The following is a 13,443-nucleotide window of genomic DNA, read 5'->3' as shown; positions in this document are numbered from 1 at the left end:
TACGCGCATGAGATGTCGAAGCTAAAGTGTTCTGTTAATATGACAACCTTAGCTGTTGCAAATTACTCCCACTCAGACGATGGATGGTGAGACGAGGTACGCTTAATTTAACATAATTGCATTATTGAGTATATGAGGTCAGCAATCATTTTATTCTCAAATTCTCAAGACTTTCACACCTTCATAAAATACGTAATTCCCTGGAACTGCTATTTCTCAAGATTTCATCTATACCTTAATTGAAAAGTATAGTAGCTAAAATCCCGTATACTTGTTCATTAATTTACTTAATTAAAGATATATTTGAGTAATTATTTGTTTGCGTTGCCGCTGGGATGGTTCCCAGCCGGCAACCGTCTGCAAACAGAAGAAAATTTTTGAGTTACACTGTCTAAATATTGACGTATTATTATACTTAAAGCACTAGTACCATTATATGTGTCATGTATAGCACTTTTTCTGAGCAAAACTGGGTTAGGATGACCAACGCAAGGGCATATATTTCATTGCTTTTGGACAAAATCTCACTCATTTATCTAAGTGCAACAAATCTTATTTCTACCTGCTCGTGTAAACACTACCCCAATCTCAATTCGATCGCCCTCAATTAGTCAAAATTTATTAATCCCTTAAATTTTTGTCTGACGAATTATTTATTTTCACCTCGCAATGAGCCTTCGATATGCTTATAATATACAAAATCTTGCTCCTGAGATATTAATGAGTTCTTTTATCGCAGATCTGCATGGACTGTGGCCTCCATATAATCAGTTGCATCATGTCGTGCAAGTTTGAACTGAGGAATGCTGCCGCTGAAGACGTCATCGCTTGAGTGTAATATCTAGTTTAAAATATGAATTATTGTGTTCAGAATTATCTCCATGCAACAATTACCGTATTTGTACATAAAAAGTTAGGCTCCCATGAGCATTCTATTTCAATTGCAATTCCTTACTGAAGAAATCGGCATTAGAATTATGGTAAATATGATTTTTGATTTGTTTTCAACGACAAATTTCAGCTTTATACAGAAACCATTGACTTTTCTTATGTTTAATTTATGAGTGTCTACTCGGTTATTTACAAAAGGTAATTTTTAGCTTATTTTCTTACTGCATTTTTTTGTTCACAGCCTGACAAAACATAAGAAGGCAACTATTTCGCTCTGTCGCCACATATATTAACTTAGTTCACTAGTCATACATTGTTAATTAAAAAAGACAACCAATATTGTGAGTTTTCGTGTCTTCGTATCTGGAAAGTACTTCTGGTTCGGTAAAATGACTTATTGTATCATTTATTAATTTTTATTCATATTTGGGTTATGACGTTTAGAATATTTGCATATATCGTGCGTCAAAAATTATGTTTCAACAATTGGTATTAGGGATAATAAAATCGGATAATGCCTGAATTAATTAGGATTGGTTAATCAATGTATTTTCATTCATCAACATATTTTATGTGCGGTAGAACTACTTATGTAGCAAGGAATATAACTAGCAGCAGAGATAAGATTACAGAGCCTAATGGTGCACGGCTGCGTGATAGCGTGCACTGATGGAGCTCTCTTATAGCTTGTCAACTTGGCCGTGAGATTACACTGACTACAGGGCTTGGTGGCGTGTGAGGTCTGGTGTCTCTGCTGGTCTGTGTTTCTTTGTTGACAATCTACATATTCATTAAGCCTTAATAGTGAAAGAACTTTTTCGAAACAATTTCCAGAAAATAACGAACGATGTTATACTATTGCAGCGTAAATGCGAATTATATTACTCATAGATCAATATATTGTGTAGATTATGTGCGTTGAGTTCACCCATGTTTTGGCCTTGGCCCGAAATTGAAGAGCTTCAAGCTTGGGTCTTTTAATAAGAGTTTGTAATTTCAACTCCACACGAGTAACTCGATGTCAGGGACAAGCGACGACGTCGGGGAAAATTCGCTTGTCAGTGACTATGCAACGAGTGATATTTATTTCATACTATAAATTGACAAGCAGATACGGCCAATATGAAAATCCCACCATGCTCAATAAATCGGTCATCGCTTAGTCTTAAGTGAACATTTTGTAGCCGTTGACCATCGTAAAATAAAAATTCGTGGTTATTTTCTTATAGACATCTCTCTATTATTATTATTAGCGTTAGTGTGCTACTTCTATAACCTGAAGAACTTTATTTAGGCTGTTGATGGAATAACCAGACTAATAATCTATTAGAAGTAATTTTTGTCTAAAAACTGTTTTGTCTAAACTAACGATTTGAATTAATTTGTTATTTGTTATGACATCCATCATCAGCATCACAAATCACCCAACAATACGTAGAGTTGTAACACCATTTACTCCCGTATTTGGTTTATGCACTTAGTAAAATGGATGGGTATTGTTGTCCAAATATCAACAAGCTTTCATGCCCACAGCGCAATTAGCGGCAGGAGCACTGATAACTCCTTTTTCGGGCGAAACTTTGTCAATATGACCCACGCAACTGCATCGTTATTAGACTGAATCTGAGTCATTTCTCTGGGTATAAAGTCCGTATAAGTATATTTTTTTACGGGCACTGTAGTTGCATTCCACTGACCAGCTAGTGCCTCCATATGGATCACATGGATGCATACACTAAAATTTCTAACAATTCTATAACACATTTCAAACATAATAAGTCTGAGCATTTGGCCAAATGAATATTGATTCAATAAAGTCGTGTTTTAGAATCATTAAAAAGTGTCGTGTTTTAGAATAATAAGTCCCTATATAGGTAGAAAAATTCGTCCTGGTGTTGCGTTAAGCTCACAATCTCCGAATGGATAGGATATCAAACTATTTTTGTTTCAGATTCTAGTCGCATTTACATTCTGTATAAATTGAGTTATTTTGAGCAATCAGACCGGGCAAACAACGCAGAGATGTTAGTGGAGATTGTGTTGTTGTTTGTGTTGGTGTTGGTGTACGCGGTGCTGAGGGACAGGCGCCCCCGCAACTGCCCCCCTGGTGAGTATAGTTCAAGCCTGCAACTTGTTGAAATAATATATATAATGCCCTTGCCTTATGAATGTTAATTCATATGCTTAAGTTGAATGACGAAGGATATAGTTAAGCTTTTTCACAATCACTTATTAAACACTTTAATTCACGCTTCTCAGACTTTTAAAAACCCCTGTTATATTTGATATTGCATCATTGATATTACTAAGAATTGAAAAGCAAAGAAAATAGCCAGAAAATTTGCCATTCCGCTGTATGAGAAAACGTTTAGAGTTCTAACCTCAACGACCGGTGTTTCAAACCTAAGAATTTTAGAATCCCTCTATATTTTAAACAAAAACCTAGTTTAAAGTCGCCTTCGGCTCTTATTACCTTGATATTCCAAATAAATAAGCCTGTTGCCTCATGCTTCTTAGTTTTTTCTTTTGTAACTTTAAGTTTATCTCTAATGTGAATCTTAGTTTTCTAACCGATTCTGCTTGTCTTATAGGATTTTGAACTGACGATGGAGCTGGACTCCGAAACGTTTTCTCGTTTTAGACATAGTAAATTTTCTGGCGATTTTATTTGCTTTTAAATTTTTTGTGAATCTGCGATCTAAGCAGTCAAGTGATCTTACTACATATATCACTGATATTAAATTAGATATTAACTGAATTAAATGACAAGATATTACTGTCTTCAGGTCCGTTTGAAATACCGTTCTTCGGAGGTCTCCCCATCATAGATGAAGGACCTGCGGAAGATCTGAAGAAAAAGTATGGCGACGTTGTTATGTGAGTAAAGGAACGAGTACATTTTGTTCCATAATCGAAGTTAGGTTTCACCTTCCTAATGCATTGAACCAATTTGTCAAATTTACGTAAATTTGAGCAGCATTGATTTTGTTCACCCTCTGAAACGCAACCTATCATACTCTACCAAGACTTGTCAATAATTTCGAAGTGCATTTTCATGCAATATTTGTAAGTTTTACAATTTGTAGTAGGTTCCACGATCTACAATATCGGTAGATTCTACATAGCTTCTACAATCATGATAATTTGACTGCACTATGCCAGGTACTGTGCACATGGTAATTTAACTGCACTGTGCTCAGTAACACGCATATGATGATTTAACTGTACTATGATAGGTACCGTGCACATGATAATTTGACAGCACTATGCCAGGTATCGGACTGGATCGTTCCGCAATGTGTTTCTGTTCGACTACAACACCGCCAAGGAGGCCATGGCGAGACTCGAGTTCGCCGACCGCCCTATTTTCTTCTCCACATTCAGCATCGATGACAAGAAACTAGGAGGTTATTAGCTTTTAATGCCACGTATTCCGTTCTTTTGATGATATTACTGAAAAATTTATCATACAACATTGACGCTCTTAATTGACACGTATCTTAATTTTCTTCCTACAGTTCCAAGCAATTATTTTCATTACTCGATAAGTCTCCGAGTAATTAGGCCTCTTAACACTTTTTAACAGTGTTAAACATAACACATCAGCTTTTTATGAATTTTAACATGAAAACACCTTTAATCACGACATGAAGACTAGAAAATGGTTTTTAATTTTGGAAAGTCACTTAATATCATATTATGTGCACGCGAATTGAATAAATCAATATGTAATATTATTATCCCTCTAAATGGTTTGATGATAAAAATCACTAATTTCCAAATATAAGTAACGCGAAACCGTTTAACTTCTTTGAGCTCGGAAAGGTACATTATGAGAAAGAAGTGTCAAGGTTTTTCTTATTGTTCGACAGAGCCACGCTTTAGAGCTTAATTAACTAGTCCTAAAATGTTCACAAAGTAGTTAGTTAACCACGTAAAAATTGTTATTCACGAAGTAGCGTAAGGTGTAAAGTAGCAAAAGTTAGGCAGTTTTACGATATAGATTATTAGTGTGAACATGCGAGTTTAAATATGACAAACTCAGTATTCTAACTGTTCTTACATCCATCATTGTTGACTGCATTTAGGTAACCGGTGATAATATTTACGAATGAAGTCCTTAAATTACCTACTTTCCCCACAGGCCTGCTTGGCAGCAACGGCGTACACTGGCAGCACGACCGTCGCTTTGTGCTGCGCAACCTCCGCAAGCTCGGTGGGAAATGACCATTTGTTAACGCAATAGCATCCGTTTTGTAGCACACATGGAATTTTTGTTACACCGTTAATTATGGACGATACACTGTGAATCTTATTATATTCTACACTTAATTCTCGAGGCATGGGCAAGAGTTACCTGGAGGAGGCCATCAACATCGAAGCCAAGGCGCTGGTGGAAGACCTCAAGAAGTACGGCGGTGAAGCCATCAACTACCCCGACAGCTTCAGGACTGTGGCGCTCAACATCATCTGGCAGATGGTGGCCAGTGAGTTGCATATTCATTATAGTTTGCAGTGTACGTGTAATAGGTTGTGTCTAAGGCCGGTCATTGGAAACCAATATCTGTTATTTGACTGTGTGTCCATTATTCAAATTGAATTGGGTTGTCAACCGGATCTAAGATCTGCCAATACAAACTAAAGAGAAATTGGATTTGTCTTACCAGTATGGTGATAAATCTAATTTTCATGTCATTAGGTATATACCTCTAGAACACTAGTTCTGGAAATAAATTAAAAGCTCCACCAAACGGTAAAACTAGATTCTTAATTACATGGGATCAGGTGATTTTGATCTGGAAATTATTTGGAAATCTGTATTATATTGAGTATCAAATCTCGTAGATTATATTTAAATCATTAAGTTGGTAACCTATTTCGATAATCTACCAGTGGGAAAGAGTGTCTTGTGTTCTAACCACCTCGTACAAAAAACGTTTGATGATCTCTCTGTCGAACTTCCATCGATTGGTATTTTTACCTCAATGTTTGTTCCTTTACAGACTAGGTTTAAAATATGCAAAAAATCAATCATACTAAATGATCAGAATGAAATTTCCAATACAGTAACAGGTATAATTGTAAATACAATAGGTACGCGATTCGACCTACGAAGCACGGAGGTAGAAGCCATCTACAAAGTCAGCAAGGAGTTCCAGACGAAGTTTACCCCCATCATGTTCCTACCCTCGTTCGTCCCGGTACTTGACTACCTACCGAAATGCGTGAAGAACTACCTGTTCAATGAACACATTGTTGACGAGTTCTTCGACGAGATGAAAGCCATAGTAAAGGTTAGTATAGCTTAGAATTTAAAAGCGAAGAAATTGTCAAGGAAATTTCTCATATCATAATCTTCCAAGTTTTTGATGAAATATGACGAATTCATCCGGCGTTTTTTTTTTTAGATATACATTTTTGGAAAACAGGCGATTTAAGCAAACCTAATATGCAAGGATTATTTTAATGAGCTAAATTCGAAATAGCTTAGATTAATACGCTGACCATTGCATTGGGAAATGAACAATAGAAGTAGAATCAAAAGTTAGGATTCCTTGCTTTTGTATTCTGATCTGATCAATCACAGGTTTCTCAAATCGTATATATACCAGAATTTATATAGTGCATAGATTTTAAACATGCGAGCATGCAGGCAACCATAGACCAACATCTGAAAGACTACGACCCAGACAACATACGAGATCTCATGGACGAGTACATCAAAGGCATTAAGGATGGCGAAGGGGACGATGAAACCTTCTTCAGAAAAGGAGGTGAGCAATCTAGTTTAAAAAGGGATGTCCTGACTATCGAAAATGTAATATAAATTACACACAAACGTTAGCGATTTCTCCAGTTGGTAATCACAGTTTCAAAATCCAGCCTTAGGCCAGATCATCAACGACCTGTTCCAAGCGGGATCAGACACAGTAAACTTCCAGCTGAAGTGGGTGGCCTACCTGCTCGCCCGGTATCCAGAGTACGCAACGAGGATGCAGCAGCAAATAGACGCCGTCGTGCCCAGGGACCGCATGGTGTCTCTCGACGACAAGCCGGGGTAGGATTGTCTAACGGGCAAGATTGTCTGAGACTAGAGGTTCAAATGGTTTTAGGACAAGGACTACTACACACAGGACATGCATAGCCTATGTCCAGCCTCTGCTAGCAGAGGCGATCGCCTACACTATGAAAATGCTGGTGTTTTAGTGTCTGCTCGCCCGGTATCCAGAGTACGCAACGAGGATGCAGCAGCAAATAGACGCCGTCGTGCCCAGGGACCGCATGGTGTCGCTCGACGATAAGCCAGGGTAAGATTGTCAAACAGGTAAGATTTTCCAAAATTAAGGGTTCGAATGGTTTTAGAAATAACTTAATAATTAATCAAAATTTCACAAAAGTATGCCGCGAAAGTTTGTGCATGGATGTGGATTTCATCACTTAAGCAGTCGTACACAGTTGGAGCGTAAACTCTTACAAACGAAACCGACGCAGCAGCGTTGGATGTGGCACGAACGCCTGATGCTCAATGCTATATATTGGTGCTATTGTTGTCATTGCCTATCCTGGTAGTGGCGACTAGGGAGGGGGTTGATATTTTAGTTTTTCAGGCTACTCAAGCTACTTGAGCCACTGGTAGTTTTACGCCCATTACTGGCTCGCTGACCCGTTGGAACCATTATGTTTGCATTAAACAACACCCTGGACAAGCCAGGTACTCATTTATCAAGCAAGGGGCGGATTATCAAAACTTCGCTAAGTTGTAAGTAGACCAGTTTTTGCATTGTAAAAACTTGCGTGTTCAAGACTTTTCTTAGATAGTATCTTCCAACCACGTTGCACATCAGCCAATCAGAGGCTCGTATACCACCTGTGTTTACATTCTGACTTCGATGACGTCACGCTTCTTCGATGACGTCACACAATCCAAAAAATGTACGCAACCTCTGACATGTCGTAAAGTTACGTACAACTTTTTGTTCTTAACTTAGTGCAAAAGGATTTTATGATACCACCATTCTGAGTTACGTTTACTTAGCAGTACTTACGCACGTACTTACGTGTACGTAGCAGCGTTTTGATAATCCGACCCCAGAATTGGATGAATGGCTGAGGCCGGATTATCAAAACATCGCTAAGTATACGTAGCGACTTACGTGTTACGTAAGTGCTGCTATGAAGACGTAACTCTAGCGGTGGTATTAGCAAAACATTTGCGCGGGAAGCTACGTACAAGAATTTGGGCGTAACTGTATGCCTTCTCGGATGTGTCGTAAGAGGAGATATGCACAACATTTTAATGGGTGAGGCAATTGGTAATCATTTAGTTATTAGTGTCTAGACTCTAATATCATGCTAGTGTCTAGACTCTACAATCATTGTAAGGTAAATCTTCTATTTTTTATTTAGAAAAATGTCCTTTTTTTACTTACGAGGAATTATATTAGTCGTGCATCGAATAAATTTTCTCTTAGTATAGTATAGTATCTTCGGCATTGAATAATAGGCCTGGATATAGGCCTGACGCCGATTCTTGTATTTGACTAGACCGGCCTTTTGATCGAATCTTTTCAACGGACGGTTGGTTTAAAATCGTTTTCTAGATTTCAGTTGTTCCGTAGGTTACGAGGCATTTCAAGACTATTCATATGCTCCTGCATGGCCTTGTTAGTCTATTCTTGAACGCGTTCATACTCGGAGTGTTAATCAACAATATGCCCAGGGAGGCTGTTCCACATGTCGGTGATTCGAAGCGAGAAGAAATGTTGTCTCGTGGATAAGTTGCATGCAGTTTTTTTAGTTTATAGCCGTGTCCCCTGGTGTTGGTTCTTGTTTCAAATTCTAGTAATCATTCTGGGACCTTGTACAAACCAATTTTCAACAATTTTACGCTTGTTGTTCATTTTTTACATTCATCTATAAGAAGTAACCTCCTGTCTGCAGGTTGCCTCTGATCGAAGCCTTCGTGATGGAGACCATGCGGTACTCCTCAATGATCACCATGAACGTTCAGCGCTCTGCCACGCGTGACACAACAATCAACGGCTACTTCATCCCCAAGGTGGTGCATACTCCAAGTTTTTAATCGGTTGAAAATAATGTATTACCGATGTATTAAGCTTATAATCACCTCCTACCATGTGAATTATTTGCAGGACACGATAATCATCGTTTCCAACTACTCCGTCCACCACGACCCGCGGTATTGGGAAGAGCCCGACAAGTTCTACCCTGAACGATTCCTGGACGAGAATGGAACTAAGTTCACGGCCCCCAAGCAGGGCTTCTTCGCCTTCGGTTCGGGTGAGATTTTGATAGTTGAAACCCTCTACTACCTGAATAGATATCAGGCCTGCCGATGGCAGAATGCAAAGCTCCCTGAAAATATTGAAGATGTTGCACTGTATCTGCATACCTGTAACTGTATCAAATAGTAAATAAAATACCTCAAGAGTAGTGAATAGAAAAACGTGACGCAAACGAAATGTCTACTTCACTCCCGCCGCTGCACCCTCCAACACCCTGCAGTCGTAGGTTGTTATCTACGGCGCGACGTACTTTATTATTTAGATCCATGAAACGTGCATGACTCATCGACGATACGTGCAATATTGCATCAGGACACATTTCCATTAAAAATACTGATATAAAAATGTCATGTAACATAATACATATAAAAAAGGAATCAACCAGCATTTTATTCAGATTTTCAGCATGACAGCAGAGGACAACAAATGTTTCAGTATGAGCTCTTTCATCATATATTTCAAATGAATGAGAATGAGCCTTTATGAACCTCCCAACAGGTCGGCGTCATTGCGTGGGGGAGCTGCTGGCCCGCATGGAGTTGTTCCTCTTCACCGCCGCCATCGTCCAGCACTTCGACGTGCGCCCCCCGCACGGCGTCGACATCGCCGAAGAAGGCGTCCGCAACTATGCCGGCCTGCGGGTACCAGCTGATCGGAAACTCGTGTACAAACCGAGGGATTAAATCTCCCATAAAAATCAAAACATTAAAATCACGGACAATCACCCATACAGATCAGAGGATAAAATTATGGACATTCTCCCGCTCAATTCAAAGGATTAATAATAAATAGAAAATAATAGCGGTTTCAGCGTTTATTAGGCCGTAGGCCTGTCGCCGATTCTGAACATCGCAGAACATTCACAGCTTCTTGCGGTCTCGAACTCTCAACTCACTGCTTCAAATTTGCTGTACTTAACCGCCCGACCTCCTTGCCGATTCTTACCAGAAACTGGCGCACAGAGCTGGGGCCATACTTTCAAAACTCGCTAAGTGAACGTCAGTGCTTACGCTCTATTTTCTTGTCTATGATTGGTGGATCTTGTTAGGAAGGCCGTCTGTGATTGGCTGATGAACTTACGAGCTCTTAACTTTTTTTGAAAGTATAGGCCCTGGGATCGAACCCGCGCCTCTCTGCGCCAATCTTGGTACTCTGAACTTTAACCACTGGGCCACCTTGCCCATGGTTGGACAATCTCCCTTGCACATCAGCGGATTTAAATAATCGAAAGTCACCACTACAAGCCTAGAGATTGAAATTATTCACAATGACATTAAATTATTTGGTTTAAAGAAATATTATTATCCAACCAATGGCGATAATTTTCTTTGTTATAAGTTAGTCTCTCCATCAATGGTGCGATAGATCACCATTTATCGGGGAAGTTACAATCTTTGATAGCGTAAAATAACGGTCGCCTAAATAAACTATCAATATCATTAGCATTCGTCTATATGTCACCCCTCACATTTCCGTATAAATACTGATATGTAAACGATGGCGATCGCTAATTTCTCTTAAAAAATTCGCAGTAGATTGCCCTTTTATGGGAGGGGTGAGGAAATGGTATATTTGGTAACATAAAATACTCCTGAAATTCCCATGAACTCTCCCCCTCCCCTATCGTTCCATAGAGTTATTATATCGCCTGTCACGCTGGAGCATCGAAGAATTTTGATGTGTATTGAGATATTTTGATGTATATTGTTTTATGCGTATGTAATTTCAGTTATATTTTGAGGTGTATTGATGCCTATTGAGGTACTTTGAGACATATTATTTTATATTCAGGTAAATTTCAGCTTTATTTTGAGGTTGATTGAGGCATATTATAATTGAGGTGCATTGAAGGCATATTAATTGAAGTGGTAAAACACCTAGGCATTTTGAGATACATAGATATATTTTGAGGCATATTGAGGTGAATATAGGCACTGAGCTGCTTTGAGATATATTGAATTGTATTTTAGATTTACGATGCAAAATGTTGTATATTAGGCTATATTGGGATGAGATATTCGGAAATATTAAAAATATAGTACTATTGTACAAGAACAATGGGAATAACAAAAGCCGCACTGTTATTAACAGTGCAGTTAACTTTCATTATGAACATTTTTGGCGCATCTTTATACTATCGTGAAGCACAGAAGTGGGGATACCGCACTAAATGATGCACGTATTCCATGTTATTACTGTTAGAATGCGGTATTTTATCTATACACGTGGACTATTTCAATTAATATCAAATATATTTAATACTATAATCATACATAATATAATTACATATAAAGATTTGTAGCTTTATTAATGATTTTTCATCGTTCAAGTAATCACTTTCTGGAACTGGGAAATTTAGGATTTCTATGACGGTGTCTGCAAGGGTTTTTTTTCCAAAATGTTGCAGTAAATTCGAAATTCCTTTTACAATAAAGTAGAATTTTGATATCCTTAATTCGTTGTCTGTGAACTGATCAGATTCGCAATAAATTATTCATGAAATCAATTATAAAAAGAACTTAGAAAACCTAAGCCGATCCTAGATATAATGAAATTTGTTTTTATGTAATAAAATTTCAGTGTAAGCTCTAATTTTCTCCTAAATTCTACCAAGCGTCTTAATAAGTTAACTTATCACATTTATTGAGCCAACTTTACGGCCTCCGTAACATGAGTCACATTTGGTTCAATATTATTGTTCCTGCTTCTGGAAGCACCGAGTGGTCTAGAACACGGGGATTCGAAGCCGTGAGTTTTGGGTTCGAAACTAGCGATTGGTAGTGAAAATTCTGATAGAACTTAGTAAGGCGGCCGGGTGGTAGAAAATCGGCGACAGATAAACGTGACAAAATCCAATTTAACTCAACTGAATAATTATTTCATCTATTTGCGTGAGTTGAGTAAGTAAACGTCGCTGCTTTACGAGAACGCGTGTAGAATTATGTCAACATATAATGGAAGTAATGTGAAGCGGAAAGGGTTGTTACATTCGTTAGTCAAACTACAACTTTACAATAATTCAGTGAAAGGAAACAGAGTAAATTTTTGTACTTGTGAGCTTGAAATTTTCCCAGCGATTACCTCTCTCGGGTCGGATTGATAACTAGTTAAAATTTTCATGATCCGTTTCCATGCACATGGAAAATACATGTTCATTTTGTTTATTTTTATTACTTTTTCATCGGAGATAAAATAAGAAGGAAAGAGTTCAAACGTCGCTTACGTTGATAACAAAAATTAAAATAATTAATATTGTCAGATAATTGAAGACATACTTTTGAAGCATCCACGTCTGGGAGAAATTTGTATAGAGGGGCCATATTGCATGGGAAGCAATACCTGGGTCTCCGTCTTTGACCTTCTTGGCATGAAGAAGATATTAAAGGAATTAAGTCTATGAAAAAAATTGAAAAGTCCACTCGCAACCCTTGTTCGACCTGGGTCTGTTTTTCCAAGTATTATTTTTAACTTATTTCCATCTTATTTAAAAGACGGAACTTGTAGTTAGATAACTCCAGGCAACCCCCGCCGATGTCGGAGACCCGTGAATTACAATAAGGAATAGAGGAAAATATAATCAGTGTCTCTGCTGCTGTTTGTTCATAGCTCTCCCTCAGAATAAATGATTGGGAATTGATGAGGAGTTGATCAAATTTTGTTAATGCTCAGTCTAATGGGAAGTGTATTTTTTTGCTATATTACATGGTGGGTAATGTCGTGAGAATACTTTGATTACTTTCGTGCATAGGAGCGAATTTACTTGATTGTGATTAGTGAAAATGTCCATTGATCACTCGATTGTGATCCATGACCTAACATAAAATATCAGTGCTCTTGTCGACACATGTGTCCGAGGCGACCAATTAAAAAATTGTTAATCATACTAGGTACAAGACAGTTCTACAATTAAACAAATTTTTAAGAAGCTCAATGTCGTTCAGTTTTAGTATTAACGACATAACGGATTTTTCTTCAATAACCTTCAATGAAAACAAAAACCTCAAGGATTGTAGAGAGATATAAATATATGAGTTATAAATATACACACCTACACAATATTGTACTCTAACATTCTCTCATGTGTCTGAGACGTGCGTCTCCATATATAAGGCTATTCGCTTGTTGGGCATTTACCGTTTGTTACCGAACACAACACTTCGACTCTGCCGGCTCCCGTTGAACTGCCTCTTCTAGTGTTTTCCTGTGAAATCTGTGAACTTTCTGCTTAAATAATTTAGCCTTTGAC

At 38.0% G+C, this 13,443-nt stretch overlaps 1 protein-coding gene across 2 annotated transcripts; it reads left to right on the top strand.

The window, feature by feature from the left end:
* The first annotated feature begins 2,259 nt into the window (after nt 1-2,259).
* LOC108682016 (cytochrome P450 2L1) lies at nt 2,260-10,025 on the top strand. Of its 2 annotated transcripts, XM_018171104.2 has the most exons (12): nt 2,260-2,998; nt 3,678-3,768; nt 4,165-4,298; nt 5,036-5,107; nt 5,232-5,378; nt 5,986-6,185; nt 6,545-6,665; nt 6,775-6,883; nt 7,134-7,199; nt 8,833-8,950; nt 9,045-9,192; nt 9,696-10,025. In XM_018171104.2, exons 1-12 carry the CDS (start codon nt 2,914-2,916, stop codon nt 9,878-9,880), a joined length of 1,476 nt encoding a protein of 491 aa, XP_018026593.1. In that variant the 5' UTR covers nt 2,260-2,913; the 3' UTR covers nt 9,881-10,025. The 2 variants fall into 2 exon arrangements, with proteins under 2 accessions (XP_018026593.1, XP_018026594.1); XM_018171105.2 differs by lacking the exon at nt 7,134-7,199 and having other exon boundaries at nt 2,262-2,998; nt 6,775-6,949.
* The last annotated feature ends 3,418 nt before the right edge of the window (nt 10,026-13,443 follow it).

This window comes from Hyalella azteca, unplaced genomic scaffold (assembly GCF_000764305.2).
Source record: "Hyalella azteca isolate HAZT.00-mixed unplaced genomic scaffold, Hazt_2.0.2 contig6372, whole genome shotgun sequence".
Classification (NCBI taxonomy): domain Eukaryota; kingdom Metazoa; phylum Arthropoda; class Malacostraca; order Amphipoda; family Hyalellidae; genus Hyalella; species Hyalella azteca.
Note: the sequence above shows the minus strand (reverse complement) of the source record. Positions and strands in the feature narration are given on the sequence as shown.